Genomic DNA, 25,010 nt, shown 5'->3' on the forward strand with positions numbered 1-25,010 from the left:
ACCTGCCTCTGGCTGTGTTCGTGCTGGGAGAGCGGTCTGTTTCCACACCTGCCTTGCCACCAGCCTGGAGGCCCCTGGAGGGCAGCGGCAGATGTGAGGAGTCAGAGGCTCTGGCATGTCCCAGTGTGAAGCTGGGCCCAGTACCCCACAGTTTACACTGGCCATCGGAGTCCACTTGGTGTTTCCTTTTGATCGGGTGAGTCTCAGAGGGGGAGGTTACCGCCCCAAGGTCACACGGCAAGTTGGTGGGATTCCAGGGCTCTGTTTACCACACTGGCCACTTCTCAGCACGGAAGAGGGGGTCCCATCTCCCCCCTCAGGCCAGAAAAGCCACACCACTTTGGAGAAGAGGAAGAAAAATCTCAATGGCCAGCAGGTGGCAGTGATAGCTCCCATGAGATGGAGCACGGGGAGAAGGTTCCAAAGGGTTCCACGAGTCCCTCCACCCCCTACCCCTAGCTGCACAACCTCTAGATTGGGTTGGGGTCTATCGCCACGGTCCTGAGCAGACACCACTTCTGAGACCCTCCTAGCCGGGGGCTGGAACTCGCAAGGAAAAATGGTGACTTTCCCCAGCCGGTCCAATGTGACGTCTGAACGGTGGGGGAGGAGAGGTATTAGCATCAGCCTGGATCGCCCATTACTCACAACTTCTTTCTTTCACTCTCTTACTCATCCACGCATACACACCCATTCGCCCCTTATTTGTTCAATATTATTTATGATTATCACCTGCCAGCTCAGTTATGACCTCTTCGGAGATGCCCTCCTTGATTTATTTCCCAATTGAAATTAGTCACCCACCCTTCCCACTCTACAACCGTGGTTCTCCAAATGGGTCCCTGGCCAAGCAGCATGAGTAGAATCAGGACATTTGTTAGAAATGCAAATTCTCAGGCCCAAGACCTAGCGGCTCAGAAACTTGGGGTGTGAGCCGGTGATGTGTTTTTAACAGCGCTCAGGGTGACTCATGCATGCTCGGGTTTGCGAGCCACTGATCTACACCATCCCCCCGTTTTCTTCACCACACAGACCCCCCTGAGCGCTTCTTTTCCATGCTGTTTCTTGCACTCCATCCACCTCCCCATCAACCTGGGAACCCCCTGATGGCAGGGACTAAGTTTGTCCTGCTTTACCCCACCCCCCTGTCACCCCAGCATCTGGCTTGGGACTGGCTCTGGGAACAGAAGTTCCTGGGGTCTCTCCCTTCAGTCCCCGGTCCTGGGCTCTGGGCCAAGAAATTGACGGGGGACAGAGCGACCAGCTGGCCCGACCCCTTACCTGGGGACAGTGCACAGGTAGGAGAGCAGCTTGGTGACTTCCGAGGCCGTGCACCACGGTGCCTCCCAGGCCCCCTCGGTGGTTGACACCAGAAGCAGGCGCCTCCCGGCCCTGTCCCGACCACCTGGAGGAGAGAGGACACACGTGAGCAGCGAGAACTTTGGTGGAGCCCTCACTCCAGGAATCTGCTCTGGGGCCTCCGGGTCTCTCCACCTGGGATACCCTTTCTCTCGTCCCCCATGAAGTCTGACCTCTTAGTCAGCCTTTAAGACCCAGCTTGAATGCCACTTCATCAGAAAATCTGTCCCTGAATGCCCCCTGCCCCCCGCATGCAGAATTAGCCTCCCCCTCTGTGGACCCTGCACAGGCCACCCTGGGAGGCACAGCTCGCGGAACAGACTGCAGCCACGTGGATGGGTTCAAGTCTCAGCTCTGCACTGACTCACTGTGTCCTTGGGCTCGTCAATGTGCCTCTGAGCCTGTTTCCCCATCTGCTAAATGGGGAGAATAAAATGCTGAGCTTATTAGGTGATTTCGAGGACTAAAGGAGACAGCTCCTGAGAAGGATGCTGAGCCGAGGGCTCGGTGACAGCAGTTGTTATAAGGATCATCATCCTGTCCTCGTCTCTGCCCCCCGCATGGTTGGTATGCAGCCACGGCCGCCAGCTCACTATTTACTGTTGCAGACTTTTACCCACGGCTTGTCCACAGACTATTTCCTGTTCCGGGAATCGGGGCTGTGTGACCCACTCTCCCCACGGGGGTTGAGGGTCCAGGGTCCGGGGAATCAGCACGGCCCGGTCGCACCGGGGCGAGGGAGAAGGACGATGGGAATAAGAGGCTCAGACCCGTGGAAACGGGGCCTGTCTCACACTCAGGGCTCAGAGCCCTGCCCCCCCCCCCCCAGAGTCGCCTCACACAGAACTTTCCTGCACTGGTCACCCCCACTCCACGTGGGCACAGCCCTCTACAGTGTGTAAGTGTGTAAGACCCTTTGTGGCTCGTGAAGTCTCAGACATAGACTTAACTACCTTCACAAGTGCTGTCATACACGGGGTGCAGACCTCGAACTTTGCACCCCAAACTTTGAGGGGTGCCTCTCAAACTTCCATGTGCCTGAGGATCCTGCTAGAACGCAGAGTCTGACTCACCGGGCCTGGGAGTCTGCATCTCTCCGTAGCTCCAAGGAAATGCCGACATAGTTGGTCCCCAGACCACACTTTGAGTAGCAGAGGGCTCAAGTACTCGGAACATTACCCACGGGGACACGGCTATCTGTTCATGTGTCTGGTCCCCCACGAAGCCCTGCCTGGGGTAGGGCCTGCACACCACCAGGGCTAACTGAGCACCCAGATGCTGGCTGGGTCTACTTGAGCCATGGGCAGCTGTCCCCCAATCTGCTTAAGATTCTCTCCCTCCCTCTCCCTCTGCTCCTCGCCGGCTTGAGCTCTCTCTCTCTCTCTCGCTCAAGTGAAAAAAAAAAAAAATGCTGGGGTGCCTGGGTGGCTCAGTCAGTTAAGCATCCGACTCTTGATTTCAGCTCGGGTTGTGATCTCATGGTTCATGAGTTTGAGCCCCGTGTTGGGCTCTATGCTGACAGTGCAGAGCCTGCTTCGGAGCCTCTGTCTCCTCCTTTCTGCCCCTCTCCTGCTCGTGCGCTCGCTCTCTCTCTCTCTCTCTCTCTCTCTCTCAAAAATAAATAAACGTTAAGAAAAAACTGTTTCACTTTTCTGCAGCATTATTCACTCCCAGTTCGGGGGGAAATGGTACGTGATCTAACTGGCAAGCAATTTAGAGCATTTTTTTCTAATACTGAAACACATACGAATGTATTCTTAAGTCGCATACAAAATGGACAGAAATTTTAAAGACGGAAAAGATTTCAAAGATATGTGCAGAGCAACTGAGAGCTGGGGGTGAGGTCTCAACCCCTGGGACCCTGTTCACTTTCTTCTGCATCCGGGGTTTCTCTGCAACAACTCTGAGAAGCCCTCTCCAAAGGCCTGGGCCTGCGGTCGGCAGAGTTATGGCTCCAGAGATGCCCACGTCCTAATCCCACAGCCTGTGAGTAACGCCAGCTTACCGGACAAAGAGACTCTGCAGATATGATTAAAGCAGGACCTCCAGTTGGAAGATTAGCCTGGGTCATGCACTCTAGTCACATACTCTAATCTAATCATGGGATCCTTAAAAGCCGAACACCTTCCCTGGCTTCAGGCGGTCAGAGAAAGGTAGGAAGACAGATGGGTAATGTACCAGCACATCTTATGCTGGTGTGACTGGTCCGGGAGAGAAGAGGAAGGTGAACACGTAGGGAGGAGAGAAGAATCTTGCTGGAGGGATGTCTCTAAGTAGGTGAGTAGCAGCGGAGCACCGGCGAGGGCTCACCTGTTCTAGAACGCTGGCTGTGCAGAGGCCAAAAGGTAGCTACGTGGGGCAGCAGGAGTTTGTAGCCTCTTTTGGGTTGCTTCTCCTTGATCATTGAGAGATAGAGGAAGGTTCTGGGCTGAGAGGAAAGCTGAGGGAGGCAGTGGGGAAGGTCAGAGAAGTGGAGTGCAAAGTCATCGATGAGGCCGGTGGGGGAATTCACTTAGGACTCGGGAGGTGAGGGGATCCACAGCACCACAGGGCCCCATGGCCGGTCAGCGGTCACTAGTCTGGCGGGCCACCGGTCAGCACTCTTGTGTGAATCCCCGGCTTTGTCCAGCTATGAGGGTGCGGGTCGGGAACAGGCAGGGAGCTGGACTTAATGGAGGGCCGGGATGTATCCAGGGAAGCTGGCAGGTGGCAGGGAGAGGCTAGGGGCCTGTGAGCGAAAGGGAGAGATTGTAATGAGCCTGGGATCTACGCTGGGAAGGAGTGAGCACAGGGTGGAGGTGAGGAGGGACAATGAGAAGGCGGTCGGACCGACAGGTTGAGGGCCTGGGGGACCAAAAGATGGTTAAAATTGGGCCGGTGGGGGAGCAGGGAAGAGGGGCAGTATGGTGTAATTACAGAGGTGGCTGTGGCACGAGTCGCTGGGGGAGCGAGGACAAGATCACCGAAGACGAGGGGGTCAGGGGAGGAACTGGAAGGAGCATCTACATGGAAAATATTCATTCACTCAGCATATGCCTTTTGAGCACCTACTATGTACCAGACCCTGCTCCAGGCACTTGGGACCCATTAGTGTATGTTGCAAGTCCCAAAATTACAACAAGAGTCATTGTGGAAAGAGTGACGGTGAGCCAGGTCCTGTCTGCTGCTTCTCCTTTTACGCAAGGAGGAGCCTGAGGCTCAGAGAGGGCAAGTGACTCTTCCAAGGTCACACAGGAAGCTGACAGATCTGAAATTAGAATGGTCTCCCACCTCCCAGAGCAGGGCCCTTCGATGGATAAAATCTGAGCGCTTGGAACGTGACAGCCCTAAAAGGACGGTGAGATCCTTTGTGTGCAATTAATATGGGGAAAAAACAGCATGAGCTTCAACAAAGATGACCAGGAAGAAGACAGACAGTGCTCCCCTAGGAGCTTCGAAAAGACACAGCACTGTCCCGGATCCTGCAGAGATGCCGAAGTCTATAAGGTAAAATAGAATTTCAAGACAGTAGGTCCCAAAGACCACTGTGGTCTCTCTTAACCCCAGGCATTTGCACATCCTGCTCCTTTTGTCTGGAACACTGTTCCCACCCCTTCACCTGGATAACACCTACTCATACCACAGGACTGAGCTCTATATTGCTTCCTCCTTCCTCCCTGACCTCTCCTCCACCCCAAGCCTGGGCCACGGTGCACATCTGTCCTCCCACAGAGCCCTGTACTGCCCCACAGCTGCGATATGTTTACACGGGGTTGTAATAACCTGCTGTAAAAACCTGTCGAATTTTCTCTACCACTAGAATATAGCCTTCTTGAGAGCAGAGCCCACATCAGACGTGTTCCCTGCTGAGTCCTCAGTGCTAAGCCCAGAGCCTAGCTGTACACGGCAGGTACTAAAAAAATATTTATTGCAAAGATGCATAAATATTAAACAGGAGTGATAACACCGTCTGTATTGGATGCGGGTAACACCCCACTCCGATCCCTTTGCCAGACCAGACTACCCATCCCCCAGAGGCGGTTGGCCGTTGGCTGTACTGGCTCACAGATGTTCCCTTCTCTGGAGAATTGCCCCCAACTGAACTGGATCATGGGCTCAGGCAGCATTCATGCATCCTGGATCATGCACCCCCATCCCAGGATCAGCCTGGGGTGATGACCAACGGACCCAAGCCTACAAAAGCCCAGCCCCCTACACCTTAAAATGGAACCGGCTCCGTGGTATGAGTTGATGCTCCTCATGGGGTCAGGCCACATCCTTGCTTAGCTCCTCCCCTGCCCTGTCCTGCTTCGCTCACTCCCCTTCTCCTGAGAGCAACCTTCCACAAATCGTTTTCCCAAGGAGCTCTGTCTCAGGCCCTGCTTCTACGGAACTGACCTAAGACACCTGGCTGCCTCACTGAAAGTAGGATGGATGGCTGGATGGATGGATGGACGGGTATCTAGAAATTGCTTCATAGAATCCAACTCCTTCGCTGGAAAAATGAAGAACCTGAGTCTCAGAGAGGCTTGGCCCCGAACACAAGCCTCTAGGACTTTCCCTGTCTCTTCCACACCCACCAGCACCAGGATGCTCAGAGGCCACCCTAGCCCCCCCCCACCGCCCCCCCACCAGCACCCTCCCCTTCACCTCCAGCTGCCCTGCGACCCCCGAGACCTGGCAGGCAAGCCATCCTCGACTGGAGGATCTCCACACTCAGGGCCCCAATCCTAGGCTCAGGCCCTGGGGGCTCCTCATCCAGAGGGACTTCTGGGAAGCCGGCCTTTTCCCCAGTCCGTGGGCCTGAGTCAGCAGCCGGGCCAGATGTTTCGGTCTGAGTCTTTCCAGCTGGGGATGAACGACAACAAAGAAAAGGGTATTAATCCTCTGGGTTTTCCCAAAGGAAATGTCTTCTCTTTCACCTTCTGACTGATGATGAAGCTTCCGGCTGTTGATCTCCTACTGGGTGGCCGGCGTTGTGCTAAGCTCCTTACCTCTGGCGTGTCTTTGAACCTCAAAATGACTCTGGGAGGCAGGTGAGGCCCCCACTGCACAGAGAAGGAGCCCTTGATCAAGGTCACCCAGACCCAGCTGGGTGCGGACTCAGGCCGACTCAACCCAAGCCAGTTCCAGACCCATGAGACCTCAAGCCTCTCGACATGCCACCTGTGCACCAAATCCCCGAGACTGAGCCAGTTCAGAGGGGCTCCGTCCCTGGCGACCGGCGCCACCTTGTCGCCTGGTCACATCCAGAGAACAGCACCCCCGTCCGGCTGAGCGAGCGGACACCTTACCTTTCCCCACGCGCTTGGCTCGGTTGGTCGTGGGAGACGAGGGTGAACGCAAAACTTTCCAGGGCCTGTCGGGCTGGAGGGAGGCTTTCTCTGGGGGCCCAGGGGCTTGCCTCTGCCCTTTCAAGAGGGAGAATCTGAGCCCAGAAGTAGGGGATGTAGAAGAGGAGGTATTCTGACTGGGGCCAGTCTCAGGCTTGGGAAGTCTCCCGTGCCCCTGTGTGGCCCTCTCTTCCAACTTGGTTTCAGGGGCTGGAGCTGCAGGAGGGGAAGCCGAGCACAGGTGCAGGGAGGACGCTCGTTCTGGTGCAGGCCTGAGTTGCGCCATGTTTTCTGGGCTTCCCAGAGGTTCCTGCATCTTGGAGGAACCACCTGCCTCAAGGCCAGAGGCACAGGGCGGTGGCTCCTCAAGGGCGTGGAGGTAGGGCTCCTGGGGCCGGGGTTCTGAGTCCTGGGTGGATGTGTTAACTTTATAGTTGACCTTTCTCCTCGAGCCCAACCTGCAGGGCTCCTCTTCTGAGCTTGCTGGCTTCTCACAAGCCCATTTTTCCAAGGAAGGTCCCCCCCTGGCCCCTGAGAGGGGCGGCATCCTTTGAGAGAGAAGGATTTCCTTAGTTCTGGATGGTTCCTCCAGTGCCCCCAAAGGACACCCACTGGACGTCTCCACTTCCCTACTGGGAGGCCCTCCTCTGCTCTCCAGGAGGGCCACATAGTCTCCTTCTAAGTCCTGGCTGGCCACATCGTCCATCCTAAAGGCCACCTCCCCCGGCCTGGCTTGTTCCACCTTGATGAGTCCTGGGTACTTGTTCCCATATGTCCTGCCCTTACCCTTGGCCAAGCTCCGGGCAAGCAGTCCCTGGCTGCCTGAGGGCCTGGGCTGATGAGGCTCTGGAGGGCTGCTCAAATCGAGGGCCTCTAACTCGAGGGACCCCCAGGCCCGGGAGAGGACGTTCACTGCTTGGGGTCTGTCATCCACAAACTCTGGGCTGGCTATCTTGGTCCAGGGCACAGGGGCAATCCCATCTTCGGAAGCTACCAGGCAGTTGTGCAGAGGGCTTCCGTCAAAGTCACTGTTGATGGCCTCCAGCCACGTTTGGGTGAAGAGTGTAGGGTAGGATGACGCGGGAACAGGCTTTGCGTCCACCGTGCGGAGGTCCAAGGAGAGGCACTTGACCATGATGCAGACGGACTGCTCCTCCTGGGGCTCCACTTGGAGGTAGAAGTCTCCCTGGCGCAATAAGAGGGGGTTGAGGGGGGCCAGGTGCACCACGACCTCATCTCGCAGGCACAGTGGCCAGCCCTCATGCAGGAAGAGGCAGTGTGAGTACGGGGCCTGTGGACAGAAGGGCGATGTCAGAGAGCCCCGCCCTGAAAGACCTTGCCCCTGCCCGCGGGTCTGCTCCCTTCCCTCTCCCAGATGGACTCGAGCAGGTCGGGCAAGAGAGGTGCCTGGCCTCTAAGAGGCACAGCACCTAAGGACAGCCCGTCTCTTGCAAGTCACACAAACCTGAGAGTGGGTGCCTTCTCTTGCCTCGCCCTAGTCCCGGCCGTGACCTTGAAAACGCTTGCTAGCCTACTAGCCCAAGGGAGAAAAGCTCTGCGTGGCAGGCACCCATTAGCAGGTGCCTTTCCCATGAAGACCGTTCTGCTCGGGTCACAGTCCCTTCTCCCCACCTATTTGAAACCTCTCTCAACCTCGCTCAAGTCTGAGCCCTCCATTTTGGAGCCAGAAGACGTGCGTTCCAAGGTCTGAATCACTACTTTGTACAGATGATATAACTGCTTCCAGCCTCAATTTTCCTATCTGCAAATAGGAATAACAATATGTATCATATGATTGGGTTGGCAGGAGGATTAAGTGAGATTATATGTGTGTGTGTGTGTGTGTGTGTGTGTGTGTGTGTATGCCTGGCATACACTACTTAAGTGGATGTTCAACAAACATTAATTTCTTCTCCTCTCGACATTTGCCCTTTGAAAGATTGTGGGAGTTTTCAATTAAAAAATAAAACCGTCTGGGGGCGCCTGGGTGGCTCAGTCGGTTAAGCGTCCAACTTCAGCTCAGGTCATGATCTCATGGTTGATGAGCTCGAGCCCTGCGTCAGGCTCCGTGCTGACAGCTCAGAGCCTGGAGCCTGTTTCGGATTCTGTGTCTCCTTCTCTCTCTGCCCCTCCCCTGCTATGTTCTGTCTCTTTCTGTCTTAAAAATAAATAAAAACATTAAAAAATTAAAAAAATAATAATAAAACAGTCTAAGGGCACCTGGGTGGCTCAGTCGGTGAAGCGTCCAACTCTCAATTTTGGCTCAGGTCATGATCTCATGGGTTGGTGGGTTCAAGTCCCACATCGGGCTCTGTGCTGACAGCTCAGAGCCTGGAGCCTGCCTCGGATTCTGTGTCTCCCTCCTTCTCTGCTCCTCCCCCCCTTGGTCTCTCCCTCTCTCTCAAAAGTAAATTAAAAAATTTTTAGAAAATAAATAAAATAAAATAAAACAGTCCAGGGGCGCCCCGGGTGGCTCAGTCAGTGAAGCGTCCAACTGTTCATTTTGGCTCAGGTTGTGATCTCACAGTTCGTGAGATTGAGCCCCGTGTCAGGCTCTGTGCTGACAGCCCGGAGCTTGCTTGGGATTCTGTCTCTCCCTTGCCCTCTGCTCCTCCCCTACTCAAACAAAACTTGAAAAAAAAAAAAATAACACGGTCACTTACTGCATTTATACCATTCTATAATTTTTTTTAATGTTCTTTTCAAGAAAGAGAGATAGAGACAGAGCGTGCAAGTAGGGGAGGGGCAGAGAGAGAGGGGGACAGAGAATCCAAAGTGGGCTTTGCAATAACAGCAGAGAGCCAGATGCTGGGCTCAAACCCACGAACCGTGAGATCGTGACCTGAGCCAAAGTCAGACGCTTAACTGGCTGAGCCACCCAGGCGCTCCACACCCCCCCCCCCCCATTCTCTAATTTTTAGGCAAAGAGATTACAGAGAGGTCAAAACGATACTGAGAGAAAGGTCAGGAAATCTGACCCTGCCACTAACTTGCTGGATGACCGTGAAACAAATCATTCCATTATTCTGGGCCTGAATGTGTATTGTTTCCTGGTTTATGATCTACTTACTTCCTTGTTTATGTCCCTTTCCTGGGCAACAACGTGGCAGGTGAGGCGAAACTGAAAAAAAGCTTTGTTTACACAGAAGGTGCCAGCAATTCTCTGTAGAGACACGGCAGGGCATCCAGGAGCCCTTCTGAACACAACCATCCCTCTTGGTGGGACCGCTCCACTGGGTGGTGCGGGACCCGCGTCCAGCAGTGACCCCACGTGGCAACAACAGCCCCGCCAGACTGACAACAGGTCTCTCGCTACCTGGCTTTTGGAAAAGGGTCGGATTCCTGCGGATTGAGAAGAACCCGGATAATCTTATGTAATCTGGATGTGTCGGGGCGGGGAGACCTCCACACGACGACGCTGACGTTCCCGCTAATGAAGCAGGTGCTTCCTGGGACTATGAACTGGGGGAAATATCAAGAACCGAGTGTATTTGTACCCCAAGTTGATACGCCAGTTCACGTCAGTGACACTGTAAGTTCAGCTGCCTCGGGGAAACTTCACATCCATCGACCCCATGAGTCCGTGAGTTCCTCCACCACTTTCCTTTAGTGCTCTGTTGTTGACAACGTGCTGTCCCTCACCGTCTCATTGAACGAGGCCGGACAACCCGGCCGTAGTTTGCAAACGGCAACGCACCATAGAGATGATGGTTATGATCATCTTATCTGAACGTCGCAGTAACTCAGTGGGGCAGGGAGTTCAGGCATCACTGTCCTCACTTTAGAGACGAGGAAACGGAGGCTCAGGGGGCGTGAGGCTCGGACACCTGTGTCTGTCCCTAATCCCCACGGGACTTCATCTGAGGGTGCTGGCTGCCTCTGGGTGCTGGCGGTTACAAGGACAGACTGAAGCTGACGCATTACTTCCAAGGGAGAGAGGCAAGAGTGTGATAGTAAACGGCCAACAGCTACTAAGCACTCACTGCCCGCCACGCTCCTTGCTAAGCTGCGCGCATCATCTCTGTGAGGTACGGGCTGTGTTATTAACATTCCCACTTTCCCATTAAGGAAAGTGAAGCTCAGACAGGCGACACGGACCCCCCCCCCCCCCAGCTCCACAGTGACGGAGGCTGGATTTGAACCTGGGGCACCTGACTCCTGAAACCAAAGTATTGCTCCCACCCCTGGCTCGGAGGTGATAGGGAGTCACCTATAATTATAATTAAAGTCGCCTGTCGTTGAAAATAGAGAAATTAAAACGTTGTGACCCTTGTTCCCGGGAGAAACAGGGAAGGAGATCGTGCAAATGCAGTTTTAATGACCAGAAAAGGGAAGCGGGAGTTTCTAAAGCTTGCCACGGGGAAGGCGTCAGGAGGGGAAGGACGTACGGGAAATAGTGTCGGGGTGGATATGTGGGAGTCGGCAGCACAAGCTCGGTGAGTCTTCCCTCTGCAGTAACCATGACCGTACGTCACTGTTTCTCTGTATCAGGAACCATCCTGAGCACGTGAGATGAATGGCCTCCATCTCCTTCCAGGTCCCACATCTCTGGTTCTGGCTCCAAAACCCGAGCTTTTAGCTACTGCCACATTCCATTTCTATCTACCACTGCAATGATGCACACAGCCTCTGCTCTTACTTTTTGTGCCTGATGTATGGTGTCCCTGACGCACATCAGCCAGCAGGACCTTTTCGGACCCTCTTAGTGATTCCTGAGGCTGGAGCCGCAGGGGACCGAGCAATCCCGTGAAGGGTGTACACAAGTTCCTGGGTGTGGTCTCCAACAGCCTGTCCCCACCCTTACAACAGTCACCACGTCTGGCCATAGATGTAGGGGTATGATTCAAGCCTGGCCAATCCTGCTATCCCATTTCTCTGGCTGCAGTGATTGGCCCAGGGATGGACATAGAACCCAAGCCTGGCCAATCAGGATCCTTCCTTGCAACTTTTCTATCTGCTGTTGTTGGGGAAAAGTTCTTTCTCCTCCCCAGGACAAGATTTGAACCCAGAGCTGCCCTGGGCTCCAGGTGTGTGGAGACAGCCTATAAGAATGATGTTGGCAAGGGCCGCCTGGGTGACTCAGTTAAGCGTCTGACTTCGGCTCAGGTCATGATCTCGCAGTTCGTGGGTTCGAGCCCCGCGTCGGACTCTGTGCTGACAGCTCGGAGCCTGGAGCCTGCTTCGGATTCTGTGTCTCCCCCTCTCTCTGCCCCTCCCCTGCTTGTATGCTGTCTCTCTCTCTTCCTCTAAAAAATAAATAATAAACATTAAAAAAAAAAAAAAGAATGATGTTGGCAAGCAAGGAGAAGCAGAGACAAGAGACAGAAACCCCTTAAGGCATTTGATTGGTGCATCAACTCCGGGCTGAGACCGATTACCTTGTCCCGGTCTGAGTAAAGAACGGGTTATTTGCAGCCAATGAGCCCTACCTAAAACACTTTTCTTTCCACTTTGCCTTAGAGAGGCCTCCCTGAGATCTGGGTTCAAAGGGGTCTGCTGGGAAGAAAGTGAGTCCTGAGGCCTCAAGGGCTCCAGGAAAGATCTGGAACATTCTCTATTTCCACTGAAGCTGAGCCGCTTCGGCCAAGGCAGCCTGGTGTTGCCCACAATGCCAGCCCCAGGGCAGGCTCCGAGGGGCCATCACGCAGGGATGTCTTTTATCCAGGACTTCCTCCTGGATAAAAGCATAGGCGTGATGGGCTCCTAGATGCCAGAGAGCAGAGGGTCAAATGAACCTCCCGTTCCACTGGGGGGCTGAAGTCTCCCTTGGGCGAGCAGTGGTACCCGGAGAACCACCCCGTGTCCTCAGTTCCTGCTCTGAGACAAGACACGCACCGACCCGCTTCCTTCTCTGCTCAGCACCAGCCCCGCGGTTCTGGGAGAGCGTGTCCCCCGGCCCCACTGTCCCTTCCAACTTACACAGGCTGCTTCACGCACTTGCTCACACAGGCGCTTGGCAGGAATGAGGAAATCCAGGAGGAAGCTCAGCCCATCCCCCTGGAAGTCAGAATCCAGGAGACGGAATACCTGCCCCAGGATGGTGGGTGCTGTGGCCTCAAAAGGGGGATAGAGGCCCGCCAGGGCGTGCTGAATGGCTGTGTCCAGGGATGGGGGGTCCTGTAGGGGATAGGAGGAGAGTGTGAAAAGTGACAGTGGCAGCAATAATAAGGGTAGTGGCCACTTGCCATGGCCTTCTGGGCCCCATATGACCAAGGCCCCTGACCTCCCCTGCACCCCTCAATCATGCCCTCCAGCCACACTGGCCTTCTTTCCTGTTCCTCAAACACAGCGGGCACCGTTCCACCTCAGGGCCTTTGCACCGGCTGCTCCCCCTGCCTAGAATACTCTTCCTCGAGACATCCTCACTCCCTCACCTCCTGCAGGTCTTTGCTCAAATGTCACCCACAGGCTCAAGGCCGAGTGGAGGAAGAGTAAGGGGGATTCAGGTCAGGGGCCGAAGGAAAGGGGAGCTCAGCGTCCATAAGTCCCACCACCTGACAGATCTGCAGACCTTGTCTGAAGCCGAGCGGTCAGTGAAGCCCAACCTGTAGTCGACACGCAGGTGCGTCAGCATGCGGGTGCGTGAGTGATAATAAATAATTGTTGCTTTTTACCACTGAGTGTCGGGGTGGTTTGTTACACAGCGGTAACTGATGAATGGAAGTTACTGTAGCTGCCTCGTGAGTTCCTATATCCAGACTCACATAACCAGGTGCCTCCTGGATGCCTCCCCTAGATGTCCATCGGGCACAGATCATCAACACGTCAAACCCAACTCAATACCTCCCTAAACCTACCCTTCCCCCATGTCCCTACCTCAGTGATGGCCCCACGGTCCACTCAGACTCCCAGAACTCTGCTCATCATCCCGCCCCTCCTCTTGCCTCCTCTATTCACACACAATCCTCAGCCATGTCCTCCTATACCTGTCTCACCTCCAGAGTTCACCAACTTGCCCACTCAACCCTGTTGCCCTGTGCCCGCCCTGACTCAGGCCTCTGGCTCTCCCACTCAATCCCCTCCTCATTGCCGTCCAATCTCTAGGCTGCCTCACTTCCAACCATGCTAGACCAGGACCCCACAGTGACTTCCTCAAATGCAAAGCTGATCACGGATGTAACATGCTCAAAACCCTCAAAGGCTCCCTCCCCACGGCCTTCAGGAAAGCACTGGCCTCCAGGCATTCAGGTCCCCTGTGATCTTGGCATCCCATACTCAGCCTCCCCACCCCCTCCCCGCCCAGCCTCTCTGCCTCTCTCATGCTTCAGCCACGGTACATCCTCTCACTCACCTCTGGGCCTTTGCACATGCTGTACCTTCCTCCTGGGATGCCTTCCACTTCCACTCCCTCTCCACCTGGCTAACTCCCTCTCACCCGTCAAGATTTGGGTCAGCCCTCATCTGTTCCATGGGATTTTCTCTGACTTCCTTCTCCCACACCACCCGAGTCAGGCGCCCCCTTTCCTGGGCTTCGATGGTGCCCCTATCATAGCAGTTTCCACCCTGATTGTCATCCCCCTCAAGGACTCTAGACTCTCTGAGGACGGGAAAGGTAAGCCGAATAATGCCCCCCGCAAAGGCGCCCGTGACCTAATCTCCAAAACCTGTCCATATGCTACCTCACAAGGCAAAGAGGAATTGAAGCTTCAGATAAAATAATCATTGCCAATCAACTGGCCTTAAAATAGGGACGGTTTCCTGGATTTTCCAGGTGGGCCCCACGCAATCGCAAGGGTCCTCCAAAGCGGGAGAGGTACCCGAGAGGTGAGCGTCAGGGGGGAATGTGATGGAAGAAGGGTCCGAGAGATGTGATGTCTCTGGCTTTAAAAACAGAGGACGGGCCAAGGAATGCAGGCTGCCCCTAGATGCTGGCCCTCCTTTGGAGTCTCCTGGAAAGAATGCAGCTTGCCGACCCTCAATTTAAGCCCAGCGAGCCTCGCGTTGGACTTCTGATCTACAGAACCGCGAGGCAATAACTGTGTGTTGCTTTAAGCTACCAAGTCTGTGACCACCCTCAGCAGCGACAGAAACTACCAGAGCAGGCACTGGCTCCTCTTCATCTGGGGTCTCCCGTTCCTGGCACGGGGCCTGGGCCAACCTAGGGGCTGAGTCGATGTTGTGGGAGGACAAACAAAATGTCCCTCTCTGAACCACAATGTTTTCCATCTGTAAAAACAGCTTGGACAAGACCAGAGGCTTCTGACCAAGTGTAATAGAACCCATGGGTTAAGGTTTTCAACTCTTAAAAAGCCTAATGGAAGCCAGGCTGGGTGGCCCAGACACATTGCAAGCTCTGGGTCCATCTGTCACGGAGGGATGTAAGGGAAGCTGAGAACAAATAAGATTCCCGCGCAAAGGAGCTTATTTAAGACAGAAAAATCACTTTTTTTTTTTTTTTTTTTTTACAAATGAGGTCCCTTGAATCGGGGAGATTAAACAGGGACTTTGAGGAGGAGGAACATGGCACTACTCTACCTCAGTAAGAGTCCAATGCCAGGAGGCTGTAAAACAGGGACGCTAGCCCATGGCGTTTGGACAAATGTCCCTGTCACCGTTCTGTCCCCAGCACCCACACAGCGTAGGGCCCCCATTACTCTCTGCAGGAGGAATGAATGAATGTCTGCAACCCCCATTCTGAAGGAAGGAGGGTCTTGCCCCCGACGTGGCAGAAACCCAACGGGGATGATGTATTGCAGGCAGGCACTTGATGACAAAACTGCGCGTGCCCAGGAAGGGCTATTTTCACGCTGAGGGGCCAGGTAATGGGGGAGGGGGACGTCTTCGGTTTGGCAGAGTAAGGAAAGGCTCCTCTGGTCTGGCGACCTCTCCTAATGCTCTTCCCCTCCAAAGCAAGGCCAAACCCTAATAGTTACCCCCTCACCCACGCAATCATGAGGACGGCAGTGGGAATGGGGAACCAGAGTTAGAGGACCCCGTCTGACATCGGTGAACACACACACACACTAAGTCAGGTAAGCCCGGCCACATGCCCTCCCACTCCACCCAGCCTCTCTCGGGGCACTCCCTTTCCTGGGTTCCCCTTCACTGTGCCGCCTTGAGTAGATGCCTTCCCTCTCTGGGCCTCTTTTCTCCTGTGCACATTGCATTGGGCTAGGTTTGTTTCATCTTGGTTTTGGAAATTTAATCATTCACTGGCATCGTCATGAATTTTAGCATATCCAATGAGAACAAATAAATTTTCTAAATGAACTTCTAGGACATGTGGTCACCTCCTGAAGGCTCATTAAGGTTCTCTTTGCGTTAGAAAGGTGGTAATGGTAAAGACATCTTATCGTGAGAGGGGGGTTTTCGCTGGGGGTCCTCAGAAGATCAGAGGGAAGTTCAAAGAGACCGAGGCTCCCAGCACATGGTCCCCCGCGTTATTTCGCTCCAGTCCGTGACAGCGTGTGGCCCAACCATGGCCTGCATACCAACCTCTGGGCAACAGCAAACTAAACCATCTCTGCCATGACATGCCTCAGTTTCCCCACCTGTAAACGGGGATTCTAGAATTATCCTATCTTGCTCTGATGATTGTTCTGCAGATGCCGGGGCGATGACGGATGTAGGGGTCCCACGAAAAGGAAAAGGTACGACCACCTGTTTTTTATTTTTACTGCTCCTGTCACACCAGCCTAGAGTCCCCGCCTCTGTGTGAAGACAAGGCCCCCTCTTGATCCCTTCCTGAACCCACTACCGTTACCCCAAGAATAACAACAGCTTCCAAGCACCTGCTGGGCACCAGGCCCTGTGCTCACATTCTCTTGCTTCCCCACATGATCGGACTGGAGCAGGGAAGGAACATCCCACTTTGCAGATAAAGAAGCCAAAGCTGATCTTGTCCAAGGTCGCAGAGAGGAGGGGAAAGACAGAGCCAGCATCCAACGCAGCCTTGGGCAGTCCGGTGCGCTCTCTTCCCCTGCCCCCAGTGCCTTGCCTGTCTTGGGACCACGAGCAGCCACCAGCCTTTGGGGCGGCCTTCCCAGCTGCCTGTCTTCCAGTGTTTCAAGCGGGGCCTAAAGAAGCTGTTTACTTCTCGCACACTAAAGCGCACAGATGGGACGCCTTTGGCTTTCGCAAATTGGCTCACTGGCCACACGCTGTAACCGTTTAAGGGGCAGCCAGTAAAAAACAAGAATGCTCCAAGTTAATGGGGCTCCAAGCTCTTGGCCAGAGCTTTACCTGCTACGGGCCCGCACCCCAGGGCGTCATAAGCTGTCCAAGTATGGGATAACGAGCCCAGGAGCCTGCACGAAGGAAAGCTGGCCACTCTCCCCTCAGAATCAATCGGGCAGCCCTGCCCGGGACCGCAGGAACCCAAACACCGTTGGCCAGACGCGGGCCCCTCAAAATGATTTCCGTGAAACTTAATCGATGTGTTTCCATTCCTTCCCAGTGAGTGTAGCCAGGCTGGGCCTTTAACTGTTCCTCGGCAGAAGCCAGCGTGAAGCTGGAAAGGGAGAAGGTGAAACAAGCCAGAGCCGTCTGTCCTCAGCCCTCCAGCCCCTCCCAGGCAGGAGACAAGGAGTCCCCTCTGGGGGGGGGGGGGCCCTCAGAACTATGTGTGACGTGCAGGGGCCTTCTGGGTGGACTCGGGGAACCTGGTATGGAGCTCAAGGCCACATAGAAAAGTGTCTGTCCCCATTGGTTCCCTCTGGGTATGAGAGGAGCAGGGAGGAAAGGGGTTTCTAGAATTCTGTGTCAGCCTCTTGCAATGAGCCTCAATTATTATTTTACAGGAAAATAAACAAGGTCGATGCATCTTTACCTACGTGCCTATCCCTGTGACCACTACCCAGGTCAACGCACAGGATCTCACCAGCCCAGAAAACGGCTCCCTCCCCGGCATGGCCCTCACCCCGAAGGTAACTAACTACTCTTCCGACTGTTGGGAGTTTTTAAAAGAAAAATTCCCATGCAGTGTGATCTCCGTTGCGTAAAAACGCGTGTAAGCCAAGAGGCCATGAAATAAAGTGTTAACTGTTAGTCACCCCTGAGCGCTGTGAGGGGCAGGGGCCTCGTAAGGCACCGTTTTAATTTTCTTCATAGTTTGCTGGATTTTCCGAACGTTCTGTAACCAGCCTGGGTAGCTTTTATAATCAAGGGGGAAAAATAAAAGTGCGATCGCGTGTGTTTTTAAGGCCTGTTCCCTTTTTAAATGGTCTCACCAGATGTTGTTAGCTGGGCTTTCTGAGATGTGTGCTGAACTCTTCTTAAAGGCCCAGATTTACCCATCTACTGCAAGATTCAAAGCTTTTTCGCATCACTTAGCATCAGCACCTCCTAGCTTGGGAAGACAGAAGGCTGGGAAAAGCTGAGGCAGGCGGTGTCCCAGGGCTGCTGTCATCCCCTACTGTCCTCTGTGGCGGAAACATCTAGGGAAGGTGACATTCCACCCCTGATTCACGGGGTGACCATGGTCTCAATTTCCCCATCTGTAAAATGGGGGCATTGGGCTTATCTATCTCTAAGGGTCCTTCCAGTCGGGGCCATTCTAGAATTCAAGCTGTGATCGGACTCCAGAAGGTCTGGAGCTGGGACGTGGTTTCTAAATGGGACCCACGTAATCCTCAGTTGGTGGGAAAGTTCGAAAAGAACCTTCTCCATCTCTGTACTCAGCCCAGGAAGAGTCTACACCACCAGCCACAGACACAAATGCCCACAGGGGACCGACAGGTGACAGGGAAGACAGAAGTAGGCCAAGTGTGAGAAAATCACCCCTCCGGTCCCTCGGTGAGTGGCCCTTCACAGTCAACCTCCATGTCCGGGAAGCAGTAGGGAGCCATGGGGCTGGGACACATGCCCCACCTCATCAGCTCCTGCCCAGCCTTGCCTTGGCCCAGCGTTGCCGGATCTGCTGATATTTTAGTAAAGCCTCCCAATGTTTTAAAGCTTAGCCAAGCCAAATACGTCTGTGAGTCAGCTACAGCCCAGTGGGTATCAGCTTCTGGCCGCCAGGCTCAACGATCGGGGACTCTGCCCTTGAACTTCTCCAGGCTGGAGGTCCCAAAACCAGGGTTCTGCTGCCCTGGGTGCCAGGAAGTGGTTGATCATGTCCAACTAAAACTTCTCCTGCTTTAAATCCCTTGTATTTGTGTGTGGGTGGAGGTAGGGGTGAGAATTGGCTCCTCATTAAAAAAAAAAAACAACAAAAAAAAACTTTCAGAAACTGGAAAAACAGCCCAGATGCAGTGAACTGAGAAGCAAGTAGGTGTTAGAAGACCCACATTCAGAAATCCGGTTCTGCCATGTGTCGTCTTGTGGGTAACCTTGAGCAAGTCCCTTCACCTGTCTGGGGCTTAGTGTTGTGTTTGTTCTTTTCGCTCCCCGTCCCCTTGGCCTTTGCTTTGGGGCTCACCGTCTGCCACCCAGAAAACATAATGATAATAGCACTTATAACTAGAGCTGCTTACTGAGCAAGCTTCTGTATCAGGTTTTATCCTAAGCGTTTTCCATTCTCTTATTAACGTTAATTTTTTTTAATGTTTATTTCTTTTGAGACAGAGCCACACAGACTGAGAGCGGAGGAGGGGCAGAGAGAGAGGGAGACACAGAATCCCAAGCAGGCTCCGGGCTCCGAGCTGTCAGCACGGAGCCCGACTCGGGGCTTGAACTCACGGACCGTGAGAGCATGACCTGAGCCGAAGTCGGATGCTTCACCGACTGAGCCACGCAGGCGCCCCTTTTATTAACATTATTTGATTTCCTCTTCCCAATAATTCTGTGGGATATGTATTATTATTCCCATTCCATAGGGTAAGAAACTGAGCCCAAGGCTCTCTACCACCAGCAAATGGTAGAGTTGGGGTATCGACACGCGAACATCACCACCAGCTCCTCTGCCCCTTCCCCTGCTCCCTCCCACCAGGCCAGGCTCTCCTTTGGCCACTACGATGGCCTTTTAACACAAGACCCGGTTGTGACCCTCACTGCTCAACAGTCTTGAGTGGCTCCCCACCGTCTTAACAACTCAGCCTGCCAATAGCGGCCATCGGTCTACACCAGCCCACCTTTCCCGCTTCTCCTAACACACCTGACACCCTGGCCCGGGGTTTCCCAGTCACCCGCGCGCCTCGCACAGGAGTTTTGCTTGTGGTTTACGTACCCCAATTTATTTTACTTGATATGGACTGTTGCTTACTTCACGTTTGTCTTTTCGGCCAATTTGTTTCCGACTTAAATCCACTGATTTTTATTTATTATCACGTGTTTGCGCTGCTTAAATTACCTTCCTAACACTAAGCCGAAAAATTGTAGAACGATAAATGTGTAGCCAAAGTCTCCCCCTCCCCCCTCCCCCCTCCCCCCGCCCTGGGACCCATGGCAGGTGCCCCACTTTGAAAGCACTGCCTGGGACCCATGGCAGGTGCCCCACTTTGAAAGCACTGCCTGAACTCGCGTTGCGTCCCTCCCTGGATCGGGTGAGCTCCTTCCCACCCTTCATTTTTTTTTTTTTCCAACGTTTTTTATTTATTTTTGGGACAGAGAGAGACAGAGCATGAACGGGGGAGGGGCAGAGAGAGAGGGAGACACAGAATCGGAAACAGGCTCCAGGCTCCGAGCCATCAGCCCAGAGCCTGACGCGGGGCTCGAACTCACGGACCGCGAGATCGTGACCTGGCTGAAGTCGGACGCTTAACCGACTGCGCCACCCAGGCGCCCCGTCCTTCCCACCCTTCAGAGACCCACACAACCCGCATCTCTCTTTTTTGACACTTACGCTACTAGGCAAAGAGAGGAACTCCCGCCGCCCATCACCCAGCCTGGAAATCTCAGTGAGTGGGCACTGTAACCCCAGGCCAGGGCCCAGGGCTTCGTCTTCTCTCATTCGGGTCCTTACACAGGGCGCGGCACCTCGGGGGATCGCCATGAGGTAAGTACTTTGGCAATGTTGAATGAATTCAATTGGATTCGACCGGCTTTTCTCAAAGCTTGGGATAGGACGGCAAGTAACCACAAGATGAGTTGGGGAGGACGTGAACTCTATGTGAAACCACAGAAACAAAGTTACCCCAACTCTCATCCAGTCCTCACGGTAACACCAAAGAGACGGTCTCAGTTCGGTGCCGGTATATCTTAAAATACCTCCCAGACACTGAGCGATTATTCCTTTTAACAAAAAGAAAGCAGCCCCCTGGCTTGGAATCATCCACAGCCGACCTCTTCCGGCCAGAATTGACGGATACAAATTCGCCTTCATGGCATACATTTTTATAGTGACTTTGTATTGATGACAATGGATACAGATTTTTCATGGTCTTGATATAAAATGTCTTGTTTAAATATATCTTTACGTTTATAAAGTAAGCCGATTCAGAGAGAAATAGTAAGCAAACAATAAGTAGTAGATTGTGTTATTTCTTTATAATACCTTATCCAGTAAGAGAAGATGCAAAAAATTTCGTGATGATACTAATATTTCGGGAACATGAACCTGGACAAGCCCGAAGCCCCTCTGCCATAAGGTGCTCTGACACTGGGCTGCTTCAGAACACTACACAGCCTTTAATCAAATCGTCCCATGAAAAGGACGACTGTGATGGGGCCACGAAGGAAAGATACATGGCATGCTAGAGTGGGACTTGCCTGAGGACACGATATTGGGGTGGAGATTTATAGGAGGGATAAGAATTCTTTAGGTGAAGGGGTGACACCCAGCAGGCACGGCATATGCAAAGGCCCTGTGGCGGGAGGGAGCTTGAAACATACGAGGCTCTGAACCAATGTCAGAGCAGCTGAAGTACAGAGATGAGAGCAGAGAGGTAGGTGGGGGGTGGGAGAAAAATCTGTCCGTCATTCCTATTCAGGAAGGAGTTGCTAAACCTTTTCAAGGAGCCCCCCCAAGGCCTGACTCTTGATCTGAGAGTCTGGCGTTCAGCAAGGAATTTCTGGATTTTAAAAAAGTAATCACAGAGTTAGGTCCAAAACTAGGTAAAGCTTAGCAAACACTGCTTGGTGCAGGTGTGGCTCTGGGGTGGCCGTGACAGCTGAATGCACGTTCAGAATTCAGGCTATCCTACCTCCTGCTTTCTGGTTGGGTGACCTTGGGCAGTCACGGAAGCTCCCAGAGCTTCAGGTCCCCATCTGTGGGGGTGGAGATACCAGCAGGTGTATTCTTAGAGCTGGTGTGAGCTACGCGAGCTCCTGCACACAAATCCCACAGCACAGGACCTTGCCTGTGGTGAGAGGTGAATACCCATTAGCGTATGAAGGTTACCGTCAAACAGCTCCAAGAGCGATGTGTGAATCCACCTGTCCTGCGGGCGTGTGGATTTAGCAGCCTGGTTTTGCAACAGGTCTGTGGCACGCACGCCGGTGTGTGCCCATATTTCAGCGGTAGAGAGAGCAGGTAGGTAAGGCTTGTGTGTGCGAGAGGGCGCGTGGGTTCGGCCACGTAAGTCAGTGGCACGCGTTTTGGTGTGCTCAGCCTGGGTGCACACATGTCTCTAAATAGAAGTCTGCGTGTGAACGTGCACCCAGTGAAAGTCCACACCAATCTGACACGCTCGATCACAGCTAAGAGGTTAAAGCCTTGGCCTGTCTTCAGAGCACTTTTCCAAATCCCCACGGCTCCCATGAATCCGCCCCGGGGCTCCGGGGCCTGTTCGGGGCGGGGCTGGGATTCCCTGAAAACAGACTTTTCTTTCATCCCCTGTTCCCAGATACTGGCATGCGTGAGGTGCACACACACACACACACACACACACACCTCCCAGAGCATCCCAACCTTATCGAGGTGCCAGCTGAGGAAGCCGCAGTGTGGAGGTATTGCCCTCCCCCTGCCCTCCTCCTAGGCCTACCTCCCCACCCGATTCCCATGGGGCCACCTCATGTCAGGACTATGTGCACATCTGACTTTCCTGCCCTGACTCTCAAGTGGCAAGAGCACCCCAAATTTTGGTGAGCAGCTCCCTCCTCTCCCCTGGGCACCCTTAACCCACCTTGCCCAGCTCTGTGGGACTGGGAAGGGCCTTTAACCCCCCTCTCCATCCAAACCCTGTGTGGGGACACTGGGCATACCCGACCTTCCACCCCAAGTCTAAAATGCAACAGCCCCCCCCCTGTTTCGTCCAAGGCCCAAGGGCTGGAGTTCAGCTCTGATCTGTGCCTGCGATGGGGCGACATCAGAAGTTCCCAAGTCATCCAATCTTATCCATCCACTTCGCGCCTCGATCGACGGGGCCCAGAGAGGAGAGAGGACGTGGCCAGAAGGGGGGTACCCGGCACCGCCAGCCCACCTCCCTCCCAACCGCCCCCCCCTCCGCCCCGCCCCGCCCCGGGACCAGTTAACACGGACCGGTGGTGAGGTGCTGAGGGTCATAGTATAAAAGGTCGGGGTCTGCCCTGACACCCCCACCAAAAGGGGACAGCGCCAGGTGGTCCAGGCCTTGGCAGGCGTTACCATGATGACGGGCTTCTCCTGTAGCCGGTGCCGGGTCAGTCGGTCCGCGGGTCCGTCTATCCGGTGCGCAGCCCCAGCCCCCACCTAGCCCTGGAGCGAGCGGAGCGGGCTGGCCGGGAGGGGAAGGGGAGGCCGGGGACCCAGGGAGAGAGCCAGAGAGAGGCGGCGGGCCAGAGGAGACTGGCGGCAGGGCGAGGCGAGCGGGGGCCGCCGGCGGCCGCAGGGGCGGGTCGGAGCGCTGCTCCCCGCGTGGGACGGGGCGGCGCGACGGCAGCCCTTTTGTGCCGGCGCCTCGCCCGCGCCCCGCCCGCCGCGCGGGATGACAGGCAGGCGCCCCCCTCCCGGCCAGGGCCTCGGCTGCCAAGAGGAGCTGGGCTGCCCGCCGCCTTTCTGACCGCTCCCCTGCTCCCCTCTGTCCTCGCAACCCCTCAGCTCCCGCTTCACAGACGGGCCAGGCCCCCCGCCGGGTGAGGCGCGCACAGACCTGGGCATCAGCCCTGGGTTCGAGGCTCCTCCTCCTCTACTTCCCAGTTGGGCGATTTGGGCAAGTCACGAAGTGTGGTAAGCCTCAGTTTCCTCATCTGTAACATGGGGGTGATGCTGCTGGCAATAGTATGATGATGGTGATAGTATCTGCCTCTTAGGGTTGGTGGCGAGGAGTAGGCGTCTGTCCCAACGTCCTTCCCCTGTGAAGCCCATGTTGCACACCATCAAGATGGCTCAATTCAAGACTTAGAGGTGACAGTGGCTATTGGCGAGTTCTGGGCTTCCTTCTCCTAGAAAATGACAGCTTTGTGACCTTGGTCAAGCCATTGTTCCTCCGCTTTGGAGGGAGACTAGAAACTAAATGATTTCTGGTTGGCTGATCTGGGATTCATCCATATATTGACCAAACAGGGTCCAAGCCCTGAGCCAGAATAAGTCAGAGTCTCTGCCCTCAGGTAATGTATACCTGTTGGTTGGACAAGGAAACAGAGAAACAGGAAAAAATAATAATTGAGTGTGGTAGCTACCGAGGCAAAGGCAAATATTGGCTCTGGGAACTGTAGGGGACCATCCTGGAGCTGGTGGTCTAGGAAGGGACAGAGAAGCCGAGATCTGAAAGAGGGTAAGGAATTAGGTGAAGAGTGGAGGTAGGGTTGGGGGAAAGAAACAGAGTTCCGGGCAGAAAGAACAGCATGTGCAAAGGCCCTGAATACCATTAAGCTTCAGCCCAGAGAATCCCCCGATAGTCTGTATTAAGCAATCAAACAATCATCTCCAACCTTCAGGAACCAGTCTGCTTTTGGTAACACTGCCCCAGACATGAACTTGGGAGAGAACAGCCCTGTTGACGTCAGGTGCAGAATTTACTGGGAATTGGAGGGATCACAGCTTGGAGGGACCAGAGTCCCAGCTTTGCAGGGAGACAGATTTGACATGACATCTACATCTAGTGTTCTGGGGTCGCAGGCAACAGAGACTGACTCTGAGTTAGTTTATCAAGAAACAATGGATTAGCAGAATTTCGGGAGCTCACAGAACCAATGAAAAGGCTAAGGACCCGCCCTCTGGAAAGCACAGGAACCAAATGAGATGCGCCGGGGGTCTCATTGTGGGAATGAATTGCAAACCCTTGAAGACTGATGGCATTGCAACAAGACAGAAAAACACGCCAAAGGAGAACCTTCTCTGTGTCAAGTACTTCTCTACGTGTGTAACATTTATGAAGTCGATTCTATTACGGTCCTTATTTTACAGATGAAAAAACCAGGGCACAGAAAGGTTATGTAGCTTGCCCAGTGTGGGGTAGGTCCTAACCGTGGAGCCTGGAATTGAACGAGGCTGTCCATTCCCAGAAATCGTGTTGCTAGCCACCTTCCTGCGCTACCTGAATGAATCCCAAGCCGCGTGCCGCTCCCTGGCAGATTCAGAGACTTAACGGAGAGATTCTAATC

The 25,010-nt window shown here is 54.1% G+C and overlaps 1 protein-coding gene across 2 annotated transcripts in view; it reads right to left on the reverse strand.

Annotated features, from left to right (window-relative positions):
• The window catches only part of KIAA1755 (KIAA1755 ortholog), a 40,306-nt gene extending 16,905 nt beyond the window's left edge, over window positions 1–23,401 (reverse strand). The window contains exons 1-5 of one of the 2 annotated variants that reach the window (XR_009605588.3): window positions 23,074–23,401; window positions 12,591–12,788; window positions 6,633–7,962; window positions 6,016–6,186; window positions 1,282–1,405 (exon numbers count right to left, since the gene is read on the reverse strand). Coding sequence is in view for 1 of the 2 variants with exons in the window: in XM_060617422.3 (XP_060473405.1) it covers window positions 1,282–1,405; window positions 6,016–6,186; window positions 6,633–7,962; window positions 12,591–12,788; window positions 23,074–23,076 (1,826 nt within the window). In the remaining variant the exon portion in view is untranslated. The remainder of the gene's footprint in view (window positions 1–1,281; window positions 1,406–6,015; window positions 6,187–6,632; window positions 7,963–12,590; window positions 12,789–23,073) is intronic. The other variant, XM_060617422.3, reaches the window with a different exon arrangement.
• Window positions 23,402–25,010: the final 1,609 nt, after the last annotated feature.

Source organism: Panthera onca, chromosome A3 (genome assembly GCF_046562875.1).
Source record: "Panthera onca isolate mPanOnc1 chromosome A3, mPanOnc1 haplotype 2, whole genome shotgun sequence".
NCBI classification, from domain to species: Eukaryota; Metazoa; Chordata; class Mammalia; order Carnivora; family Felidae; genus Panthera; species Panthera onca.